The sequence below is a fragment of the Physeter macrocephalus genome, chromosome 21 (genome assembly GCF_002837175.3).
Source record: "Physeter macrocephalus isolate SW-GA chromosome 21, ASM283717v5, whole genome shotgun sequence".
NCBI lineage: Eukaryota > Metazoa > Chordata > Mammalia > Artiodactyla > Physeteridae > Physeter > Physeter macrocephalus.
Genome location: NC_041234.1, coordinates 96,376,152 through 96,401,794, shown reverse-complemented (window position 1 = coordinate 96,401,794; position 25,643 = coordinate 96,376,152). Strand labels below are relative to the sequence as shown.

General features: G+C 36.2%; 1 protein-coding gene and 1 pseudogene across 10 annotated transcripts in view; one reads left to right on the top strand and one right to left on the bottom strand.

The window, feature by feature from the left end:
- Positions 1-24,698, top strand: part of THOC2 (THO complex subunit 2) — a 122,229-nt gene extending 97,531 nt beyond the window's left edge. For 2 of the 10 annotated variants that reach the window (XM_024128169.2, XM_055081710.1), the window contains 17 exons: positions 3,303-3,578; positions 4,835-4,976; positions 5,434-5,591; positions 6,534-6,662; positions 7,050-7,181; positions 7,270-7,454; positions 7,947-8,125; positions 8,371-8,473; positions 9,150-9,580; positions 9,776-9,834; positions 11,344-11,379; positions 16,219-16,356; positions 16,703-16,772; positions 16,855-17,012; positions 18,952-19,028; positions 19,493-19,538; positions 24,564-24,698. In XM_024128169.2, coding sequence (XP_023983937.1) covers positions 3,303-3,578; positions 4,835-4,976; positions 5,434-5,591; positions 6,534-6,662; positions 7,050-7,181; positions 7,270-7,454; positions 7,947-8,125; positions 8,371-8,473; positions 9,150-9,580; positions 9,776-9,834; positions 11,344-11,379; positions 16,219-16,356; positions 16,703-16,772; positions 16,855-17,012; positions 18,952-19,028; positions 19,493-19,520 — 2,301 coding nt within the window. In that variant the 3' untranslated portion in view covers positions 19,521-19,538; positions 24,564-24,698. Of the gene's footprint in view, positions 1-3,302; positions 3,579-4,834; positions 4,977-5,433; positions 5,592-6,533; positions 6,663-7,049; positions 7,182-7,269; positions 7,455-7,946; positions 8,126-8,370; positions 8,474-9,149; positions 9,581-9,775; positions 10,560-11,247; positions 11,380-16,218; positions 16,357-16,702; positions 16,773-16,854; positions 17,013-18,951; positions 19,096-19,492; positions 19,539-24,563 lie in introns of those variants that run through there. The other 8 variants (XM_024128163.2, XM_055081706.1, XM_024128170.2 and 5 more) reach the window with 7 other exon arrangements.
- LOC129391708 (tyrosine-protein kinase Fer-like) lies at positions 24,493-25,158 on the bottom strand (annotated as a pseudogene).
- Positions 25,159-25,643: the final 485 nt, after the last annotated feature.

The window sequence follows — 25,643 nt, the reverse complement described above, 5'->3', positions numbered from 1 at the left end:
TGGACTCTTCCCTTTAAAGCAGTTACCTCTAATAGGAATTTACTTTTCCTTTTCCCTCAGGGCCATGGTCAGTACTCTGTTTGGAAACTGTGGTACTTCCCCACTCTGACTGGAGCCCAAGCATATTCTTCATTTTTCTGTAGGCTTAGATTCTGGCCCTTCTGTTTATCTGTTGTTGTTTTTTAAGTCTGTACTATGCAAGGCTTTCACTACAGGTTTTGGGGAAGACCTTGTTCCTTTATCTTTGAGTAGGCTCCCTTCTTGTTCCCAGTGGGGATACAGGGCTGTGTAGTATAGTGGGGGAAAAGGTGCTGAGAAATTTGGGATCTAATTGATCATTTAATCAACCATCAGCTGTTAGTGTTTACATATCAACTGCTACAGTCTCACACTTAACCTCTAACAACTAACTAAATGTTAATTGATTCATTTATCACTTGTAATACTGTGCTGTACTCTCTAGAGGGAAAAAGGGAATAAGGGAGTAGGATTGGGCTTCTTCTCCTTTAGACTCTTTCAATCCAGAAAATTGTTATGCTCTCTTTGTGTAGTTATGTTCTGTGTTGTCGCCCCACCCCACAGTAGATCAGTCTCAGCTATACAACAGGGGACCTGATTTCTTGAAGGACTGAGGTGGGAGAATTGCTTCATCTCAGAAATTCTGACCTGCCCTGTGCTATACTGAGAAGTGACACACTAATCAGCGCTATTGAACCCTAGCAAACAGGAACACCTGGTTGCCTGAGGTTGGCTGAACTTTTCCAGGTCAGAAAATGGAGCAGGTCATTCATACCAACAGCTACTTTTTCCGTAGCCTGTGTAAAATATTGTGTCTTTGTCATTTAAGAGATAAAAATATCTAAACAAGAAATGTCATTTTCCTTTCAAGTTTGAGGAGAAAAACAGAGAACTATACAGAGGTGGCTATACAACCAAATCAGGGGTAGGCCACATGCCACCCCCTGGAAAGGGAATTCCTCGGCAACCTTGGTTACACTGGATTGGGCATCCAGGCTTTCCTAGGGATCCTTGCTTTTGCCTGTTGGGTGAAAGCCCCTCTTGAAGAACCTTTGATGAGAGAGTATGAGTATTAGAGGGCTGCTAGGTCCCTTCCATAAATTGACTATTGGCAGGCTTTGATGGGAATAATTTAGCCAACCAAACACTGCTCACATTGTTAGGCCAAGAGCTTTTTGAACAGTAATTAGAAGTACAGCAGGGAATTCCCTGGTGGTCTAGTGGTTAGGACTCTGCACTTCCACTGCAGGGGGCATCCCTGGTTGGGGAACTAAGATACTGCATGCTGCGCAGCACGGCCAAAAACAACAAAAAAAAGTACAATAACAGTGGATATCAGTTCTATTCCATAGGTCTAGTTCCCCAGGTGACTTTGTAGAGCTGTTATACTTATCCATTTGACTGAAGATGTGAGCTTGAAGAATGGTTAAACTGACTTTAGGCAAGGAAATATTTGTCCTAGGCAAATATGCAGTATAGCCGTCTTTTCTGATCAAGCCTATTTTTTTTCAACTAGATAGGAATGAGGGGGGGTGCCTGGAAATAGAAGTCACAGATTCAGAACCAAAGGATTAGGGAGACTGGGGCTATCATATAACACTGTCATACCTATAACCTAATTTTCAGTTTTAATTGCTGAGAGCCACCTTGCAACACTGGTCTGAAAGAAAGACTTTTCTCCTAGTTCATATTCTAAATATGACCAAATCAGGTAGATAAGCTATCTTATGCAGGTAGTTTCATCACTGTTTTATTCTGTGTTTTGTTAGAACCTCAACAGATGTCTTTCCGTTCACATAGATTCATATTAGTTGCCTTCAATAGGACCCACCCTCAAAAATTTAAAAGCCTTTCTTATCCCAGCTGCTATTCTCTCAGGTCTCTGGTGTAATTGGGACCTCTCTCCTAAGTAATGTTCTTTATATTTATAGCTTTGCCACCTATGTGGCCTAAGTAGTTACCAGCATGCTCTCTAAAATGGGGAAAACAGGAGATAATTTTTCCCACTTCTAAAGTAATTGTATGATTCTCAGAGCCTGTTTGAGATACGCTGTGGAACAAAGAGTACTTGGTATGCCTTCAATCCAGTGAGCCTGGGGTATGGAGCACTCAGGAGGGCGGCAGCTGGACTGCAAGGAGCCAAGACTCTCTTTGCCCGTCACGATGCAGGACTGGGAGTGGAACCTTTGACTTCAGACCTTCTAGTTCTGGGCTCCATGTTTAGCACAAAATGTAAACGATTTAAGGGCTTTCTAGCATAAAGAAGTAGCTAGTTTTAGATCTCCTCTTAGGTTCGTCTTCAGGGATGATGCCTAACCCAGACAGTTTTCTGGGTGAGAGCTCTTTCGTCTCAAAGAGACTGAAGGGCATGAGATAATAGCAACAACTCCACTTTGTATTATTTTCTTTTTTATGTTTGACACACATTCTCTGAACTAATATGTAGTCCCTCCCATTGTACTAACAGATTCTTTTTCTCATACAATTAAGGGTATGGCCTTCCTCTGACTCTCCCCCAAATTAGGATAAACCAATCAGGCCAAATAAAGCTGTGGTTGAGTCAGTTCCCACGTGCTTTAAACTCCAGTATACCATAGCCATTTAGAGAAAATCATAATTTAACTTAGCAATAGGGTTACCAGTTGGTCGTGGTTTGCCTGAGACTTTCCCAGTTTTAGCACTGTAGTCTTGCATCCTGGGAAACCCCTCAATCACTGGAAAACCTGGACAGTTTGTCCCCCTACTTAGCAGTCTTATGGTAACGTTCTCACTCATAACCTTTCTTTGTGTTGATCCAGCTTCTTAATTGACAAATCGTAACAGATGATAGGGGCTACATGTAGCGATAAAACATTCTGTTTTGGTTGGCTGTTACTGGTTCCATTCTGCCTCTTTACTAGTGTTAAGACCCTCTACTTGGTTCCCTTGAATATCTCAAAAGCAGGAGTGGAAACCCTGCATGTTCAATCCTTGATGCAACAGCAAGAGAGAGTAGGGTGGGGGAAATGGAGAGGGGGCCCACATACCCTATTCACTTACTCAACAGGTCAGATGCAATAAGAATCTTCGGAAAAGCTCATAGTAAGCACACAGGGCTAAATATTGAAACAGCTTCCAGGGATGATTTATCTTAAAAGAAATGTTGTTGGTAAGAAATTAGAATTCCTACAACAGTTTTGATTGGTCATCTTCTGATTCTTGAAAAGGGAACCTAGGTTTTTATACTATGAAAATCAGTGCTATAAATTATATTGTATGTGTGTGTTTTTACTTTTTATCTCCAGTCAAAGTATGATGAACTTAAAAAATCAGAGAAGGGAAGTAAACAGCAACATAAAGTTCACAAGTACATTACATCATGTGAAATGGTGATGGCTCCTGTCCATGAAGCAGTGGTTTCCTTACATGTTTCCAAAGTCTGGGACGACATCAGCCCTCAATTCTATGCCACATTCTGGTCATTGACAATGTATGACCTTGCAGTTCCACATACCAGCTATGAACGGGAAGTCAATAAACTTAAAGTCCAGATGAAAGCAATTGATGACAATCAGGAAATGGTAGGTTTTTGTTCTAGTAGCTCAAGTACAATAACTTCATGGTATTAATTCAACATTATCCGTACTTTGGAATTGTATTAGCTCAGGTTCCTATCTTGTTGTTACATAATGTTTTTCTAAGTGGGTTTAGAGGTTTTCTCTCCATGGGTGGGGCAGAAGCTTGGTGAGTACGTGGAGGTTATGACCAATCAAAAGGTATTTGAGGGCTGTGTTAGTAACTTAAAATGATCTACTTAACTCTGATTGCAAGAGCAATAGGAATTCCCCAAAGGAGAATTCTTTAGGAGAAAGCTTTATTGAAGAGGTGAGTCTTGAACTGGATAGGCCTTGAAGATAGGTTAAGTTTGGAAATATGGAGGCAAATTGGCGACTGTAAAGCTTCAGCAAAGGTATGAAGTAGTCTAAGGTTTAAAGAGACCACTTTTACTGTGGCGATTGGACTTAGTGATAAATTTGAAAGGTTAGGTTGGGGCCAGGTGATGTAGAGCAATGAGAGTTAGAAAGGAAGGCTTGAGGGACTTCCCTGGAGGTCCAGTGGTTAAGACTCCGCGTTCCAAATATAGGAGGCCGGGGTTTGATCCCTGGTTGGGGAACTAGATCCTGCACGCATGCCGCAACTAAGAGTCCACATGCCGCAACTAAAAGATCCTGCGTGCTGCAACAAAGATCCCACGTGCCTCAACTAAGACCCGGCGCAGCCAAATAAATAATTATTTTTTTAAAATGCACTTTAAAAAGAAAAAAGGAAGGCTTGATAAAATTGAGAGCTATTTTAGATTCCTGAGTGGGGAAGCGATAATGGTAAAAATGGTACTTTAGACAGATTGCTCGTGACAGTGATATGAAGGATATGTTTGGTAGGGCAAGGGACTGGCATTAGGCGGGAGACCAACTAGGTGGCTTTTTGGGTAATTCATTATGAAGTACTGAGAGCATAGACTATGGTGGAGGTAGTGGGAATGCAAAAGACTTGTAAGCAGTTAGAATATTGGAACAGAGAAGGAAGGATCAAAGATGACTCCATGCCTCAGAGTAAAAGTACCAGTGTTGAGAAGGTATCCTGTTTTGATAGTGTACGAAGACTGACTTTGTCTCGGATTTGTTGAATGGAGGTCAAAGCACATCCAAGTGGACTCCTAAACATCCCTGTTGAAGTAATTAGTATAAGATATCAGCATTTATCTCCTCAAATTTTTTAATTAGAAGGAGAGGTAATGTGCCTGTAGTTAGAAAAGTATCTAACTTATACTTTGTAGCCTCCAAATAAAAAGAAAAAAGAGAAGGAGCGATGTACTGCCCTTCAGGACAAGCTTCTTGAAGAAGAAAAGAAGCAGATGGAACATGTACAGCGAGTGCTACAGAGACTGAAACTGGAAAAGGACAATTGGCTTTTAGCAAGTAAGTTGTTGGAATTGTTACATTTCTGCCACTGCTACATTAAAAAAGCAGACTTTTATAACTTTGGAGGTATTGAAGTATATTATGTTTGTATTTCAACTCAGTGTTCACTATCCCATTCTTTGGTTATTCATTAACGCAGAGTCGACTTCACATGTTCACTGAAGGAACAGATTTAATTTGCTGGTGAAATTAATTAACTTAAAACTACAATATTGGCAGCTTATCATTCAACTTTTCTGTATAAAATCTTATCTCTGGAGAAATTATAGGTAGAAAAATGTCCACAGAGTGAAAATGAAAGTCTTATCCCAGGCATGACCTTTTGGTTACAAACTATAAATAGTTTGTGGTTTTATATCATTCTCTACACTAAAGTTTATGTTGTCATGTTTAGTGGCCTTGAGGCACTTGAGGAAGAAGTTTACCACTTAATATATTCTTCCCTTATTTTTAGAATCTACCAAAAATGAGACCATCACAAAATTTCTACAGCTGTGTATATTTCCTCGATGTATTTTTTCAGCAATTGATGCTGTTTACTGTGCTCGTTTTGTTGAATTGGTACATCAACAGAAAACTCCAAATTTTTCCACACTTCTTTGCTATGATCGAGTAAGTTCTTTTTATTGCAACCTTTAAAAAAAAGTCTCACACAAAGATAGCTAAACATTATATATAATCTATAGAGGTATTATTGTGTGTGTGGTTAAAAGCATGAACTCAAGAGCCAAGTGCCTGAACTTGAATCCTAGCTCTGCTACTTTCTAGCTATATGATCTTTGGCAAGTTTTTTTTAACCTCTCTGTGCCTCAGTTTTCTATCTGTAAAACGGGATAATAGTACCTGCTTCATAAGATTCTTGTGAGGAATAAATGAGTCACTATACACAAAAGCACTTTGAGTAGTGCCTGATATATAATAAGCACCCCTAGTTAATCCATTAACTCAACATTTGGGTTTATATGTTTGTCATAATAGGTAGAACTCTCTTCTCCATTTTTAACCTTCACCCCCTCAAGAAACAACGAAAAAGCTTACACTTTTGCACATATATAAAAGCAGGGATGCTTTTCAATATGGTCACATTCACAGATTTTTGCATCTGGCTTTTTTCATAATAATAAATTGCTGCATTTTGTGGTTTAAAAACATGATGTATGTTACAGCCTCTCAGCTGCCTATTTCTAGTTTCTATCAGCCTCGCCTCTGCTTACTGTCCCCTTAACCCCAGTAATATCTATGGCTAAGTCTTTGTTAAAGAAGTTATGTTGTAATAATAATGATAGTTTTTTTCTTCCCTCATTGTAAATCAGCTTTCTTTATAAAAGTGGTTTTGTTGTTGTTGTTGTTATTGTTGCTTTATGAATGTGCTATTTCCTCACAAAAGCCAGAATCTTTAAAGGTCTCTGGAATTGTGAATATGAAAGGGGAAGATGCATTTTGACTAAACTTACCTGTTTAGTTTATTATGATTTGCTATTACATGATCTTCTAATATTTTGAACTAATTTTGACCTTGATTTGTTTTTATTTTTCACACATTGTTTTCTGTAGGTTTTCTCTGATATAATTTACACAGTCGCAAGCTGTACTGAAAATGAAGCTAGTCGATATGGGAGATTCCTTTGCTGCATGTTAGAGACTGTGACCAGGTGGCACAGTGATAGAGCCACATATGAAAAGGTATGACAAATACTCTTATATTTTACCCATTTACCATGTATATAATGACCGCTTCCAGTAAGCTCTGGGTTCAGTTTTAAAAGAGAAGCTGAGTTTAAGATTCAGTTGTAAAACAATGTTTAAAATTTAAGCACAATTCATTCATTATTAAAAAAATGCTATATTTTTAATCCTATCTCAAACTGGCATTTCAAATTAATGTCATTGAATAAGGTGAATCTTTCTGTGAAAACTACCTATCATTCAAAATACAACAAAAAAAAAACAAAAACAAAATACACATGTTTTCACATGGAATCATTAATCTAGTCTACTTAAGTTTCAGCTTCTGCTATTTTGGAGGACAGAATTTTTCTTTAAAAGTGACAGCCTATTTTTTGCCCTTAGGAATGTGGAAATTATCCAGGATTTCTTACTATATTACGGGCAACTGGTTTTGATGGTGGAAATAAAGCTGATCAATTAGACTATGAAAATTTTCGACACGTTGTACATAAATGGCATTACAAACTAACCAAGGTAAGAAAAAAATTGTATTTCTCAAAGGTGGTTTTTTCTCTTCATACTTATACTTTTTAAATAACAGATCTTAAAATGTTTGTTGTAGGCATCGGTACATTGCCTTGAAACAGGCGAATATACTCACATCAGGAATATCTTGATTGTGCTAACAAAAATACTTCCTTGGTACCCAAAAGTTCTGAATCTGGGTCAGGCTTTGGAAAGAAGAGTGCATAAAATCTGCCAAGAGGAAAAAGAGAAGAGGCCAGATCTATATGCATTGGCTATGGGGTAACACAATTATACTTTAATGTGATTTATGAGACTAGATTACAGAAGGATTCTGAAGACTTTAAAATGTCTTACAGTGTTGAAGTTTATCTTCTGCCTTACTTCAGGAGATTATGCGATCATGTTCCCACAGGCTGGTGAGAGTTGTCACTTCTGATTATCAGCTTCCGGTCTATACTGGATGATAGTTTCACAAATCATATATAGTATATCCTGGTTTGGAGGAAATGTAATTTTATCATCAGTTGAGTTATCAAATCTTCAATAGTGGAAAAAAGGCATTTTAGTTGAAGGATTAGTTTACATTGAAATTTTTAAGAAAGCATCTAGGTTCTCTTACAAAGACATTCAGGAGCTTGCTGAAAATTGATATTTTTTATTCTCTGGAATCAAGTAGCAGAGTGAATAACTTGCTAATTTTATTCTTTTAAACCCCATGTTTGTGCCTTTTGATTTGTATTTGTATATTTAAACACTTTGTGCGACTTTCAGCTACTCTGGGCAGTTGAAAAGTAGAAAGTCATACATGATACCTGAAAATGAGTTTCATCACAAAGACCCCCCTCCGAGGAATGCAGTTGCCAGTGTACAAAATGGGCCTGGCGGTGGGCCTTCTTCATCATCAGTAGGAAGTGCATCTAAATCGGATGAAAGCAGCACCGAGGAGACTGGTATGCTTATTTGTAGAAATTTATAAGTAATACATTCTGTTTCAGCAAACTGAAATGTTTTGTATCACATGACAAGTAAAATGCTGGCTTAGTGTTACTTGTTTATTCCCTAAGTAGGAGTATGTAACTGTCAAGAAGTGATCAGCCCTTTGTTTCTTTCTATCTAGTCTCTAATCATTTTGCTGTGCAATTGTAGCTTATTTACATCTAGGGGCTTGTCAAATAAAACCTTACCTTTATTTCAGATAAATCAAGGGAGAGATCTCAGTGTGGTGTGAAAGCAGTTAATAAAGCTTCTAGTGCCACACCAAAAGGGAATTCAAGCAATGGAAATAGTGGCTCTAACAGGTAGGAACACTGTGCTGTATGTCAAAATTCTGAATTCTTATATGATTAAGCAGCCTCATTAGACATGAATGACAGAGGGTGATAGATGAATACTATGGAAGTCATTTTTGTTGGACTTAGAAATTTTGTCTGTATTGCTGTTTTGATGATGTGCTTACCATTCTCACATTTTGTATAATGCTGAGACTGACTTTGTTTCCTCTGCTGGGATATGCAGGGGAATGTATGTGGTGAAGTTAAAAAAAAATTTTAGGATTGAGTGTTTGCTGTGTACAATCTGGGTAAGAATAATTAACATGAGAGAAGCCTACTAATTTAGACCAGTGATCCATCCAGCCAAGTAATCTAGTTCCTGATGGTAGCACCCTTGGTTGGCTTATGGGATAGTTTTTGGTTGTTACTTTGTAATCCTCAAAGGTTATGAACATGTACAAAAAAAGGGCCTAACATCACTTTAATTATTCTTTTTTAATCTGCTATTTGTGAATTTGGTTATTATTTACTGGATAAAGAAGTACTTCCTTTTTACTTGTCTTAAAGTTGTCCTTTAGTTTTTAAAGGGCTACTCATAGTTCTAGAATTTTTGAAGTCAGTCAGTAAGAAATGCTTTATGATTTATAACATTGAATGTATTTTATGACCATTTGTCTTAAAATGTCACGTTTTTATTCTTAAGCAGCAAAGCTGTTAAAGAAAATGACAAAGAAAAAGGGAAAGAGAAAGAAAAAGAGAAAAAAGAAAAGACTCCAGCTACTACTCCAGAGGCCCGAGTACTTGGTAAAGATGGTAAAGAAAAACCGAAGGAAGAACGGCCAAGTAAAGATGAAAAAGCAAGAGAGACGAAGGAAAGAACACCTAAGTCTGACAAAGAGAAAGAAAAATTCAAGAAGGAAGAAAAAGCTAAAGATGAGAAATTCAAGACCACTGTCCCCAATGTAGAATCAAAGTCGACTCAAGAAAAGGAAAGAGAGAAGGAGCCATCCAGAGAAAGAGATATAGCAAAGGAAATGAAATCAAAGGAAAATGTTAAAGGAGGAGAGAAAACACCAGTTTCTGGGTCCTTGAAGTCACCTGTTCCCCGATCAGATATTGCAGAGCCTGAAAGGGGCAAGTTTGATTTATATTTGTTTACCTTTGGTTGTTGTAAAGTTAGTTCTTGTCTTGTTATTATGGCAAGTTTTTTAGGGACTTTAGTAGGGGGAACTAATACTTGATAACCTTAGAAGTTGGTGATTTTTTTTTTAAGTTGTGGAAAAAAGTGGAAACATACCTTATTGTGACTATTTCTTTTCATCCCAACAGAACAAAAACGTCGCAAAATTGATACCTACCCTTCTCCATCACATTCCTCAACAGTAAAGGTTAGTATAGCCTGAGGAAGGCAGCGTCCATGTTAGGCTCACCTGTTTGGAATACGTGTCCTGACTTCCTTCAAGTCTTGTGCCAAGTATTCACTGGAGCCACTGGAGGTTTTATATTGCATTAGAAAATGAATTTTTTACATATTGGTGGACTGATATTTTTTTCCTATTGAGTATTTTTCTTATAAAAATATTAAAACTTCAAGGACCTAGCACTAATTTTGTAGTGTTTCAAAGTGCAAGAGAAATTTTACCCAGAAGTGCCTCACTGCTTTAAGCAGTCTTTTTTGGAGTGCAATGGTAGCTACAAGCAAATGAATCTTTTCAGCAGAATGAAGCCTATTTTTCGGCATAAATATTGAAGAATATATAGCACTGAAGACTTCCTGGATGATACAGGATAAACAAGATACCTCTGAATTCATCAAGCTTCTTGATGAGCATCATACCGATGTGTGCCTTCTAAGAAGGAGTCTTGAAAGGAGTTCCATTTTAAAGTCTCCTTGGTGATCAGTTCTCCTGTAGTTGTGTATATTCAGTGAGCATGCAGCTTCTGTTGTATCTTCCCTTGGAGGTTTGTTTATACCCATTGGGTTCCCAACAAGTTGAACCTTGCGTTACGATAAAAGCAGATGTGGCATCCAATCCTACCACCCAGCAAAGAGAAACCCCAGGCATTCAACTGCAGCACAAAATCGTGGGTGTAGCCTTCTTGAAGACTCAGGGTAGCCATTCCTTGCTCCATATTTAATTTTAATTCTAAACTCATCTAATTTCATGGAATCTTTGAATTTGCAGTACGTTGAACTTTTAAACCTGTTAAGTTAACTAATTCTTCATCAAGAGCACTGTGGTTGAATACCGTAATTGATTTCATTTTCTTTCTTTTTTTAAGTGCTTTTTTTTTTTTTTGTGGGAGGTATGAGATTCATCGTTAGAGGCACTTTGCAAAAAAAAAAAGTGATTACTCTTTTATAAATACATTTTGTTTTCTTGTTAATGTAACGCCACTGAGTTTTCTGGCTAGGATAAAATGTGTATATATTTATGGGGAGGTCACAAGTAAAGGAAAATTTGAAACCTCCCTATTAAAGAAAAACTATGAAAATATAAGGCAATATTGTTCTTCCACAGTGATCTCCACTATTTTAAACTTTTTGTGGAGAAAAAATATTTTGCTTTCTTAAGCCTCTTACCATTATCTGTAGTTTAAATACAGTGTTATGAAAAATGTGGCATTGACATTTATTTTAAAATTCTGAGCAGAGAAAGATTTTTGTTTGTTACAATGAGTACATATAATTTAGTTTTTTTTTTAAACATTACAATTCCATTACATAGTTTTGCTTTTGTTTTTTACTGTTGATATTCATATAACAATGACATCATGAGATTTATCCTCACAAGAAGTAGCTGGTTTATTTCCAGGTTACAGCCATACTTCCCAAAGTTCCTCTGGGTTCTGAGAACTATGCCAGCTCACCTGTCATCTCCATTCATTTTCTACAGGACAGTCTCATCGAACTCAAGGAGTCTTCAGCAAAGGTTTGAGTCTTTTAAAATCATCATGCCTAAGTAAAACAAAGAAAAAATTCTTTACTTCATTTATTTAGTAGGTACCCTCACCCTAGTAAATTCAGTAAGCTAGTGGAATAACCTTTAAAAATACTTATCACAAACTGAAACAATGGATGACAATGGTCCCTTTTAATGAAATTGTTATAAAATGTGTGTAATGTGGCAACCTTTCTATAATCTCTCCTTGCTGTTATTATGCATTATCCTTTTATGCTTCAAAATCTGAAAGTAAGTTTAAGATTTGAGGAAGGAGTTGTTGGTTTCTTTTGAGGAGTAGGCTTATTTAATTTCTCAAAACAAATCTGTCAGGCTGTTTTTTAACTTTTTTAGATAACCCAAAAGGCCAAAAAATATATCTGATGCATTCACATAACTGTTCTAAAAACTGAGCCCATCTCAACCCATAAGAATCTTTATATCGCCTCTGCTGAGCTACCTTTTTGGTAGTTGTAGCATATTATCGAGAAATATGGTTAATGTAAACTAATCATTCTCCTGGAGGGGAATACTCAACTTGATGGTTGTGTTTACATGTCATTATTAATTCTTGCCTATTACTCTACTTTCTTGAGTATTCTGCTACTAAAAATAATGTGCAGTTTGTGTATCTTATTACAGAGTTCATTCATTTCATGGTTATAGTTGAATTGTCCAGTGTTCATGTTATTTTGTCTTTATTATTATAAAATTTGTACCCTGTTTCACTTTGATTTTCTACTTTGCCTCCTCTTATATCTACTAAGTACGATTCCTTACTGGTGGACCAGTAAAAAATGATATTTTGAAACAAAGCCAGTTGACAGTACTAACTGCTTTTAGAACTATTAGCTTTATAATGAAATGTCTGTGGCTATTGGGCAAGTAAGCACTAATTTTTAACAGTTTAGATTAGCTAATGTGCCTGTGTCCTAAAATTGTAGCATTGTTTTTAGAACATACTGTATTAATCAAAAGAGAATCAGTTGTACTGTGAATGCTTTCTTTTAAAGTAGAACTTTTTATTTGCTAAATTGAATATGTATTCCAGTATAGTAGGTTTTCATAACCAGAGTGGGATTGTGTATGTATGTCAGTCTTAACCATCAGTGGCTTGTGTGGACTATTTTAAATTCATGGCTTAACAATGTTACCTTGTGAATATTTATTTCCTGAAACATATTTTGAAGCAGTTGAAAACCTGCTGTTATAGTTAACTGGATTTTCTAAGCAATGATGAAGATTATGGTTTCTTTCATTTATGAAAGCCTTTTGAAAATAAGACATATGAGATAAACATATGTTATCTCATTTCATACTCATCACAGTGCTGTGAGGTAGGTAGGGCAGTTGGCAGTGTCTTTTTTAACAAATAAGAGACTAAAGTTCTTGATCTTTTCCCAGTGGCATATAACTTGTTAGTACCAAAACTTGGACTAAAATTAAGGTTCCTCAAGTGTTCTTACCACGATGAAAACAAAAATTGCAAAAAAAAAAAAATATGGTTCCTTGATTCTTAGCACCCATTTCAATAGTAGTTGAAAGGGTTCTTAACTTCTTTTGTGTGTTTGTCTTATTTTTTAAATTATAGTGATCCCCCGCCCCGTTTAAAAAAAAAAGGTGGTGATTTTGTGGGCATTTAAAATTCAATAGATTTATTCCACATTCAACCAGAAAATTTTGAAAATGGCATATGAATACCCTTGAAAAATTGCAACTCATACCAACTTTTCAGATCCTTAGTGCTTAGTATGGTACCTGGCAATATGATTAGGTATTCAGTAAATATTTGAAATGAACTCTTATGCCTTTGGACTTGGTAAAGCATCCAAAGTTTACTGGTCTGCATAGTAGTTGATGTTGATTTTTGTGTGTCTAAGAAAGTTTAATAGCATATGAATGTCTTAGAAAAACAATTTCACTGGACTTTGAGTGCTCTCTAAAATTAATGATCTATAATTTAAACTTTCTGTGGTAGCTTTTACTTTTTAGAGGATTTGAAAGGTATGTGTCTGTTTTTTCAGGTTACTTTGTCATCGTACATATAAAAATGTTTCCCTGCTCTAGTTTGACCTTTTAGTTATACTTTGCCCCTAGGATCCTCTTTTTTACTAAACTAGTTACTATTTTCACTTTGTAGTACACATGGACTTGGCTTTTCAAGTGGGATTCTAGTTTAGTATCCAAATCTTTTCTGTCAGTTCACCTTCTACCCCCAGTTTTGAGTTGGCATATTTATAGTTTTGGTTAGTTGTGTTTTCACCTGGCAATTTTAGCAGTTACATTTGATAAAGTATGAAAAGCATGCTCCTTTAAACCAAGCTTCTCTGTAATTTCAGAGGGCAGCAATAACCACCTCAAAATAAAATTCAGCTTTTAATTCTGTTCATCATCTTAAAACAAGGATTTACAACCAACCAAACCTGAGCCTACATGTGAGGCCTTGTAGCCTTAAAAGGGTCAGTGTGGCAGTGGTCTCTTAAACAGATTTTGAAGATCAGTCAAATTGTTTTTTTGGATCTAATGATCTCAATGTCAAGGATAAAAGCCAATAAAAAACAGGATCCAGTAGTATCAGGAATAAAAGCAAATTAAAAAAACCCCAAATCCAACAATGCTACATGCAGATCAGTTTAACAAATCATTAATTTTATTCATCAAACATGTATTGAGTACTCACTGTGTGTACAAGACACTAGGAAGTGTGTAAAAGTAGAAAAGGCACATTAGCTCCCCTACCATCCTGTAAACTATGTTATGGACAAAAATAAATGACATGAAATTAATTGGGAATTCCTGCCACAAAAAAGGGTTAATATAAAATAAGAGTTCACTGGACAGTGCTCTGTGGAGTTCAGGGAATGTTGAAGTGCTGATGGCTTTCGAGCTGTCTTTGAAGGCAAAGTAGGAGTTTAAGAGATTAAGATAAAAAATGAGCTACCGTTCTGGTGAAGAGAACTGCTGGGAAGTACAGGGTGTTAGGGAGCAGCGGTAGCCACAGCCTAGAGTACATTGGGTTACTCCATAGTAGGGTAGAATTGTGCAAAGATTGTGAAGAGCTTGGAATACCCAAGCTAAGGAATATGCATTTTATTCCATAGGCAATGAAAGACTGTATGTTTTTGTGGAAAAGAGTATTGTGATCAGAATTCTTAGAAGGGTAGAAAGAAGGAATAGAATTGGTACATTTCTAAACTAAGAATTTCTAGGATTCCCAATTCTTTGCAATACAGAATTCAAGTTAGGTACACTTAAAAACTTCATTCTTGTGTAGGGGTGTGTGTGTGTGTGTGTGTGTGTGTGTGTGTGTGTGTGTGTGTGTGTGTGTGTGCACGTGCTTATTTGTAATCACAAACAAAAATTTTTTTACTGGAAGAATTAAGCAATACTTCCCTAAGATAAGTCTTCTTTGAGTATTGTAATAACATATTACTTTCTTTGTCTAGTCAGTTTCATAAATAGTATTGACTTAAGATGTGAATAAACCTCACAATTTGAAAATATTAAAGTGTCATTTAGGGCATATACCCAGCAAGAGTACCTTTTGGACAAGCACTTTATGATTGTTTCTCATTCTCTTGCTCTTTGTTATTAATAAACATTTTGTCTATTTCAGTTGATCATCAACTTTTAAACATTGAAATTTTAAAGAATCTACTTATGCATTGCTATGGTAGTATTTCTGAGCAAACTGAATTGAAAATATTTGGTGGTGTTAAAAAAACAAGTGTTAATTTAATTCTCAAACTGATGGCTGTCTTTTTTCATGTATTCCTTTGAATACCAAAGGATTTCTTTGTGTAAAAATATTTGACTTTTGACTCACTGTTCTTTTCATTCCCAAGTTATATCTAGAATTGTGTAGTTATGTAATGAGTTATATTCAGTATTCTGCTGCCTAATATTTTTAATGTCTTAAGTTAAACATAAGCTTGTAGCACAGTTAAAAATGCCGTGAGGTTAGGTGTCTGATTATTTCCTTAATATTTTGTTTTAGAATGGATTTCCACATTTACAACTTACATAAGTAAGGTTACCTCTTAATTATTTAGAATTAGCATATCCTTGATCTTTGGCTGTTTTATTGTCTATGGGCCTTTCATTGGAGAAAGAATAGGCAAAAGAGAATATTGGTTCATCATTTTTCAGTCTGAGTTGTTTTATCAACCTCAACTGACAATATGGCTTTCTGAGCTATTTAGAACCAGTAAGACAAATTTTACAATCAGTTGTGATTATTTGACAGAAATTGGAGCGCTTTCAGAGTAGAGAATATGCAGCCTTTACTATAACAGTAATTCAGGATAATCTATGCATGGTATACACTGAGGCAGAAAAGACTTATTAGTAAAGTCAAGGCTAGGTTTTATTTTATACTTTTGCTCACTGTCATTGATTGCTTATCAGTGGATGGTAAAACTATTTTAAATTTCCATGATTGTGTAGAGGTTTGTATTTTTTTGTTTGTTTGCAGTAGAGAAAGTCCAGTCACTATTTTTCACATGTGGACTCTTGTAATAATGGTGGTTATGGGTCTTCACAATAGAGCTATATAAGGAACTATAGCTTGTGAATTTACTAATAAAAATCTCAGTTGAGGCAGGAATGAACTGATTGAGTTAAAAAAATGATAATTTTTATAAGGTCAAGAATTGAATTCTATGTGTAATTTGTGCCATGCTCTTTTATTTTACCTCTCATAATCCAGACAGCTGACCACTTTTGACTTTGGGTCTACTACCAAATGTCTTTCATTAAATAAACAATCAAGCAAATGATGCCAATACTGGAAAACTAATAATCTTTAGTAATATTGCCTTAATTTAACAGCTCTACATTAATCATACTCCTCCACCACTGTCCAAGAGTAAGGAGAGAGAAATGGACAAGAAAGATTTGGACAAGTCGAGGGAAAGATCCAGAGAAAGAGAAAAAAAAGATGAAAAGGACAGGAAAGAGCGGAAAAGGGTTTGTAATTTTTTAAAAACTAGTTTGGAAAGCTCATTATCATGTACGGTAGTGTGTTTGTTGCCTTTTTTAAAGTACTAGTTTGTTGCATGACAGTCTGTTATTTAGTGTTTTAACTGGTATTTTCACCCTAAAGTGTGTTTGAATCTTCTACAGTAATAAGGATCTTCAGCCTAATAATCTCTACCAGCTCTGCTTGTCTTTCATGTCATTTTACCAAGTATGTGAAAGCACCGCAGATATTCTCCAATGCTAGTCACTAGCTATTCTCTTCTTGTATAAAAGTAATACTTTAAAACAAAAACAAAAACTCTTGATCAATGTAGTTCACAATTCTTGGTTCTAGGATCACTCAAACAATGACCGAGAAGTGCCACCGGACTTAACCAAGAGGCGGAAAGAGGAAAATGGAACAAGTAGGTAGACTTATTAATACTTCCCATGCAGTCATCAAACTGAATTGGAAAAGGCTTTCATGATTCTCTTTTATAATTTTAGTGGGGGTTTCAAAACACAAAAGTGAGAGTCCGTGTGAGTCTCCTTATCCAAATGAGAAAGACAAGGAAAAAAATAAGTCAAAATCTTCAGGCAAAGAAAAAGGCGGTGACTCATTTAAATCTGAAAAAATGGATAAAATCTCCTCTGGTGGCAAAAAGGTAAATTACAAGAACAAAAAGAACAATATACTTTTTCTTAGAAAATCATCCACTAGAAAATTTAGCAAATACTGAGGTTTTTTTGTAGTCAAGTAGTCTTTTGTTAATTATTTGGGGGCAGGAAGAGGAGGCTTTGGGGGAGGGCAGGTTATCTTGGAGAACTTGAGCCAGTTCAGTCCCAAATTACTGGGAGGGTGGAATTAGTTTACCTCTGAAATTCCTTTCCTCTCCATTCCACTCCCAGCTACTTCTTTTCATTGAGTTTCAGCCTTTCTTTTCGTGTTTTCTTTTTTCTCTGACAACAGTTTTTTTTAGTTTCTCTTCATTCATGAGGTTAAAATATGGTCACATGTATTCTCCCTGATCATCACACTGTTATAAAGTCTTTATTAATTCTGATTTTTAAAAGTCTTTATTAATTCTGATTTTTAAACACGTTTGTAACATTTTCTCCTAATAAACTTATGTGTTCACAACTTATATTTGATTTTAAAATTAAGTATAGTGTGCATTCTCTTAGATACTAATGGATGATACTCAGAATACATCTGATGCATCTGCCATAAAGTAAGCAAGCCATTACTAAAGTGTAAAGTGTTTACAAAGCATCATTATGATATATGTTCAACATATATGCCGTATATTCATAGTTCTTAAAAGCAGTTTTGGAAAATTATAAGGTGATAGTTTTAAAAGGGAGGCTGCTCCTTTTAAATAAGTATTTTTTAAATTGAGGTAAAATTCACATAAAATTAACCATTTTAAAATGTACCATTCAGTGGCATTTAGTATATTTGCAGTGTTTGCACTCATCATCTCTGTCTAGTTCGAGAACATTTTCATCACCCCAAAGGAAAACCACATACTCATTAAGCAGTCATTCTCCATCCCCCGCCTCCCCGCCCCCCCCCCCCGGCAACTACGAATCTGCTTTCTGTCTCTATGGACTTATCAAAAACTTTGGCTATTTCATATAAGTGGAACTGTATTATAATGTGGCCTTTTGTGTCTGACTTCTTTCACTTAGCATATAATGTTTTTGAGATTCTTCATGGTGTTACATGTATCAGTACTTCATTTCTTTTCATGGCTAAGTAATATTCCATTTTATGAATATACCACACTTGTTCATCCATTCGTCACTTGATGGACTTTTGTCTTGTTTTCCACCTTTTGGCTATTGTGAATTGTGCTGCTATGAACATTGGTGTGCTGCTATGAAGTATTTGTTTGAATACCTGTTTTCAATGATCTTGTGTATATACCCAGGAGTGGAATATCTGGGTTATATAGTAATGCTATGTTTAGCTTTTTGAGGAACCGCCAAACTGTTTTCCACAGTGGCTGCACAGTTTACATTTCTACCAGCAATGTATGAGGGTGCCAGTTTCCCTACATCCTTGCCAACACTTGTTATTTTCTGTTTCTGTTTTGTTTTATTTTTATTTATTTAGTTTTTATTGTAGCCATCCTAGTGGGTGTAAAGCAGTATCTCACTGTTGTTTTGATTTTGTATTTTCTTAATGACTAATGATGTTGAGCATCTTTTCATGTACTTGTTGGCCATTTGTATATCTTCTTTGGAGAAATCTATTCAGATGCTTTAGCCATTTTTTAATTGGATTGTTTGTCTTTTTGTTGCTCAGTTGTAAGAATTCTTTACGTAGTCTTGATACTAGACACTTATGAGATATATGATATGCAAATATTTTCTCCTGTTCTGTAGGTTGTGTTTTCACTTTCTTGATAGTGTTCTTTGATGCATGAAAGTTTTTACTTTTGATGAAGTCCAGTTTTTTTCTTTTGTTGCTTGTGCTTTTGGTGTCATATTAAATAAGTTTGAAGAAAAATTTATGACTGGTGAGTGACGAAAAGAGATTTTGAGCTGATTTTTATATTTGGTTTTCCCTTTCCCAACTAATTCCACCATTCGTTATAGGAGTCCAGGCATGATAAAGAAAAGATAGAAAAGAAAGAGAAACGGGACAGTTCAGGAGGAAAGGAAGAGAAGAAACAATATCCTTTTCATCTTATTGATGTTTTTAATCAGTATAATGGAAAGCTTTGATACTGGTCTTATTTAGAATTGTACCCTTGTAGTATGTGGTCTAAATGCTCAAGGACTTATTACCTTTTAAATGGTCTCTCCAGTTAACCCTCTCAGATGTACAAAACGTGGAAAGGAGACTTGATTGTTTTTTAAACTTCTTTGGTGACTGAGATTGTTTTATGCCACCAAGGGCTTTAAAGTCCCTCTGGCTCTACCACCGAGAGGAAGAAAGAGAACAGAGAGTCCCTTGGGCTGGGGGCATGGGGAGTAGCAGGGCAAGATGATGTGGCAGATGAGAAGAGCTGGTAGAGTTTGAGGCTACCAGGCTGGTAAGAGCCAATTAGGCCTGCAAGCTGAGGGATTATACTAAAAGATGAGAGAGCATTCTTTTTTCCCCCAAAAAGTTGTTTTCCCTTAATTTGTCATCTACTCATAAGTCCTCGGACAAGCACAGATAATGAAGACTTTCCATCAAGGTGAGTGTTCTCTCACCTCTTTTCATTTAAAGATAGAAATATAAAATGAGGTCTCATAATGTTGAAGAAACTAGATCCATTTTGCAAGATACAATTAGAGTTTTTCACTTAAATATAATGGTCAGGTCTTTGGGTAAAGATGCGAGACAAGATTCCCGGTTATTTTTAAGCTGTTTTCATTTTAAGCTTGCTGTTAGCTACACCTTTTTTTTTTTTTTTTTTTTTTAAAGCACCAAGATGTGTTTAAAAACATCTGGCTTTCTCTTTACCACTCATTCCCATCTTCTCTGGATAGTTACTTTTTTAAAGTACCTTGTAGGTGGTGGTGGTATCTGCATTTTACAGGTGAAGAAACTGAGACTCTAAGAGGTTAAGTTGAAGAGAGTGACAGAGATATTAGCTGACACAGCCAATATGCAAACATAGGTCTTCTTGCCCTTCAGTGTTCTCTGATCTTCTTTTTGCCTTTCAGGCAGGCACGTTATCCAGAGATTTTTTGTTTTAAGTTTCCTGCCTCTCTTTCTACCACTGCCCATGTTTTGCAAAGCCAAAAATATGGTCTGTGCTTTTAGTTCTGGAATTTAAAATATGCAACTTTGTTTTCAAAGTAGTTATGCCTTATGTGAGATTTTAAAAGTGTTTTATCCATCTTAAATAAATTGTACGTGGACAGAGTTCAGAACCTTAATATAATCTTTTTTGAGCGCTCAGATCATCATTTGAATAGTTATTGTTTGGTGTGATGCCTTAGGATTATTGAGGTGTGTAGGATGATTTGCCCTCTACATTTAATGGTTCGTGATGGCTGTATTTGAAGTTGTTGATTCTTCTATAGCAAATTTTCTTGTTTCCATATTAGCTGTCACTTTTTAATGATATCAAGTATACTTGCTTTCTCTACCCTCCTCCTAATATTATTTGCTGCTTCTAATCTTCTATGAAACTGGATAGATAGCCAAGGCTGTTGACAGTTGTTTAAGAGTGAGAAATGTCTGAGAGCCTGTTTTGTATAAAGGTGTGAGCTTTAGAGTATGGATTTTGTCCTATTTATTTTGGCTGCAAAGCAGGGATTTGAGGTTGCCAGGTAGGTAACTTCTTGACAAATAGTGTGCCTTTTCTGTTTTGTTATTTTGTGTTTGTTATCTAAGTATTAGAGTAGGGTGGATGAGAGTTATGAGAGAGCATTTAGAATTCAGTAGATTTTTTAAAATTAGAAAGATTATAAAAGAAATATTATTACCTATTCTTAAATTCTAGCCATCGCCCACCCTAACCACTAGCTGTCTTCCCTAGTGAACCATAAACTCTGAATCTTCTTTTTTTATTCTTCACCATAACCTTCGTTTCAGTTTGGCATTTTGCTTTTTACTTCTTGCTTTCACCTGGTCCCCTTATTAAAGAAAACAAAAAAACTCTGCCTCTTGTATCTTCATTAGCAGTGGGCCAGTCATTGTCGCTGACAATTTCATTGTGATTTTGTACATCTCTCTTTACTCTCTTCTTGGGTAGACTCTTTGTGAGGCACCGGTTGATTTTTCCTTTTTTTGGGCTGTTCTGTGGCTGCCTTCTGTTGGATACCTTCTAGGGTTGGTCAAGTCTTTATGTGGTTCTTCCTTTTCATTTAGAGGTCTCATCATTTCTTATTGGCACCATTTACCTTTAGGCTACTTCAAATCTGCTGCTCCCTGCTCCCTTTTTGATTTATTTTATATTCTACAGAAAGGAGAACTGCTACACATGTCACATTTCCATGAGTCAGAGATGTCATTAATTGTAAGATTCATTGTTGGTTTCTAGAACTGTTTTTTGAGAAAAGTGGATAGAGAAATGACATTGATTTGTATGTATCACCCTGATTTCAAAAACATTAAAATGATCATGTTAGAGTTAAGAAAATACAATATATAAATGTGACCCAGATTAAATTCCTTCTAGAGTCTTCTTTTCCTGTTTCATAATGTTTCATTGCAAAATTCTTTTTGCTTGTTCTCTGTATCTCCTGTTACTTGTTATTGCTAATGTCTTCGTCCAAATTCATCTACTCTTTCCTTGATTTAGTCTCTTGAACACTACTAGCTGCTTTGCCTTTAACTGTTTCCCCTAGTTTAATCTTCAAAAATTCCTGTCTATGAAAAATTTCCACTTAGAAGCATTCTTTAGCTTCGCAATTGTAAATTGATATGTGTGGTGCTCAATTCACTGAGTTCAGCTAACTTTTGAGAGTCCTTTTGTGAACCAGACACTGCTAAACTGAGACTTGCTTCTAGGTTTTGAGAAGCTCAGTCTTCTTGCACTTTGATTCTGGATTCTTGGTTCTTGATTTCAAAGAATATTAGCAATTAACTCTATCCTATCCATCTGTATTTGTAGTATACTACATTCCTATTCTAATACTCCAGTGAAGCCTAATATATTTTACAGGTCCATCTCTCACCTCTGGTCTCTTACGTGTAACCTAACTCTTATCGTTTAAACCCAAGGTTGCAAATTCTCAGCCCTTAGGCAGAATGTGGCTTATTAGACATACCTTCTTGGCCTTGCACAATATTTAACATTAAAGAAAAAGGTTGCCTTTAAAAATCAGAAGAGTTGACAAAATCCAAATTTCATTTTCTTTTGAAGAACTGGAACATCTGGCAACATGGTGTCCTGATTTCTGCATGGCAACAGTCAGCTAGACCTGCCTAGGTGCTTGTCCCCCTTAAATAGAGTGGGTCTTTTTTTGTAGTTTACCTCATTCAGGCCCCACCCAGCTCACTTCCATTTGTTTCCATTTTATACTAGCCCCTGTAAGCAGTCGATTTTGTAATTCCTGTTCTGAGCCTTTCTTCTTCAGTCCGTACTTGGAAACTGACTTCCTAACTGCTCAAAGTTTGCTTATTTTAGGAATGTGTTACCATGTTGAGGCACAGTCCTAGATGCTGGTAATAATATGCGTTGGAGTAGGAAGTGTTCAATTAAGTTTCTTCCTCAGTAGTTTCCCATTGCTTACACGTGTGTGTCAGCTTGCCTATGGAGTCCTAGTCACCGATTCCTATGTATATATGAATGTGTTACATATCCCACTCCTTAGATTGTGGTCTTGTTGAAGGCAGTAACTTCATCTCTTCCTTCTAATCAGACAATCAAGTATTTTTCTTTATTACCTGCTATGTTTCAGATACTCTTAACTTTACATGGAGAGCTGTGTACAGAAGTATTAACTATATCTCTTTGGAATGGAGGAGAAACATCACTGACTTTTTTTGCCCCCAAAAGAAGGTTCAGCGTATTTATAGCATTTGATAGTATACTGTTTAAGAAGTTGCTTTGTGTGCTGCAACATATTTTTTGAGGGCAGGTTTATTATGCTTTCATCTGGGTCTGTATGTAGCAATCATTAAATGTGTAAAAATGTCTTGTTAGGAGATTGAAATGATAGACCCAAACTATTTTTCTCTTCATTATCATCCTTTAAAGTATCAGTGAGTTCTGTACACTGATATTCATAGGCACCAAACAGTTGGAGAGAACAGGAGGGATTTTCTATTTCCCTTCTTCCACTTAAGGCAGACCAAATTTTCACTCAGGTGCTGTGCTGTTCTTTATCTGGACATAGGCATGAGCACTTCCAAAAGGCTCCCATGCCACATTTACCCTTGAGTGTGACACATATTCCTCACACACACATTTATCTTGAGAGGCATCCCTGGGTATGCTGAGATTCAGTTCAGTAGAATCCTAGTTTTAAGTGTTCCATTTTATCCACTTGGAATACCTCAGGAAGTGTGTTTGCTATGATAAGAATTGCTAGGCAGCAGTTTAAAGGTAAATGAAGGAGTAAAGTGGAATTAGGATGGCTGTCCCTATGTCTTTCTCCTGTAACTTCTTTCTTCCTTGTAAATGTTCATTGGACTCTTCTGTCAACTTCATCCATGTGTGCCCTTGTACTTGGCATGTGCGTGCCTGTGTGTGTATGTGTACACGTACTAGGATTAACCAGGATTAATTTATTAATTCACTGGGCTTGTATTTTATAGTTTCTCTAAATAAATTTTGTTGCCATCCAGAGGGTTCTTTTATGAGGAGTCTATGAACTATTGAAACATTTCTTAGGACCTTTTTGGTGAATTTCATCATAAAAGTAGAAAGTGTGTGTGTGTGTGTTTATAAAGGCATAGCTCTGATAATAAGGCTGATTTTCTATTTGCCTTTCTTCTCTATTTTGATCACCAGTCTAGCTGCTCTTTCACCCAGACCTAACGTTTCAGATTTCGTTCTTGCTGTCACAGCTGTCTATAAAGTAACATCATTTAAAATCAGCTGCCTCAACTCTGAAAGGGTACTCTTTCAGGGCATTTCATGCATAGTTTTCTGATGCCCTGACAAAGGAGGAGGGCATGGTGGAACAGAGGGAAATGACAACCTTACTAAAAGTTGTCCAGATAATTCCCAATAGGAAGTGATGTTTACAAATGTAATCTTGTCTTAGCATAGTGGAAGGCCACCTTTTTGTTGGAATGTATCCTGCACAGATGGTATTACCAATGCAGTTTATAGCACCGAGAGAGTAGAGGTGTCTAGGATGGAGGACAGTCAACTCTGAACTGAGCCTGAAGTAGAAACCCTTTGAGAAACATCAACAGTCCTAGGTGTGAAAAGATAGATTTGAGGGATCTCTTGCATTTAGAACCTGTGCTTTCTTATTACAATGGTTAAAGCTGCACATATTTAAAAAAATAGTTAATAAACAATAACTTTAGAAGAATATTCCAGGTAAGGTGGTATAAACTTACTATTAATGAGAAGAAAATATTACTCTGCTGGAAGATAGAGTCCTGAAGTCTGAATTTGGTACTGTTTCATCACTATGTGACTTTCTTCTTGATGGCAGTTCTTTCTGAAGTTCACTGAACCTGGGGTGGTTTTTAAGTTTGTAATCCCAGGACTTCATTATTTTATAAATATGTTCTGGTTACTGCTGAGAAACTGACATCCAGTATCTTCTTTCCACTTGCTCTTGTGCTTGCTGATTTGTCATTCCAGGGTATGGACAGACCCCTAAGCTGAAGGTCTCCCAGAGGAGGATGCCAAAACTCCATGCGTCACTCTCAGAACGATATCTCCTATAATTAAGAGCTTCTGGTGCTGTCCATTTAACAGGAATCTGCTTTAAATCAGAAGATGAATACACACCACCATCCTCTTGATGAGACATTCCAAAGTCACTGATTTTCAGAACATTATTTTCACCTCCAGGCAGTTTCTTGCAGCAAGGTCCCTGTGTATACAATTTTTACTTGAGATTTGCCATCCAGAAGCAGCATCTAATGAAAATTTCACTAACTGTTTTAGTTCATCCTTCTTTCTCAGAAAGGAGAGGAAATTGCCTCCTGGAACCAGTTCCTTAATCACGTAGATAGGCTGTATTTGTGTGCGAACTTTGATTAAGTTTGACAATATTGGGATGATTATATTGCTTGAGGATTTTGGCTTCTTGTAAAAATTTTAATTTCAGTTCCTGGGAAAGATCATCTTCACATGTTTTAACAGCAATAGCAGTTTTATCCTTTAATGTGCCCTTAAATGTTTCATCAGAATTTCCCTTGCCCAGTAATTGTGACATCTTCATGAAATGCATTGGTTATTCTAATTATGATCATGCTGATACCGTGATTCTCTTTATTGGAACATTAACTTTTTTGCAGTTAAAAAAATTGAGATGAAATTCTTATAAAATATGCCATTTAAAAATGGTTTTTAGTATATCCCTGTGTTGTAACCATCACCAGTAATTCCAGAACATCTCCATCACCCTCAGAAGAGACCCTGCATCTGTTAGCAGTCACCCCCAATTCTCCTCTTCCTGCAGCCTCTGGAAACAACTAATGTATTTTCTGTCTCTATGAATTTGCCTGTTTTGGACATTTCATAAAAATGGAATCATGCAATATGTGGCCCTTTGTTATATGTGGCTTCTTTCACTTAGCATCATGTTTTCAAGGTTCATCCATGTTGTAGCATGTATCAGAACTTGATTTCTTCTTATAACTGAATACTATTCCATTGTATGGATGTGTACCACATTTTGTTTATCCATTCATCAGTGATGAACAGGAACAATGA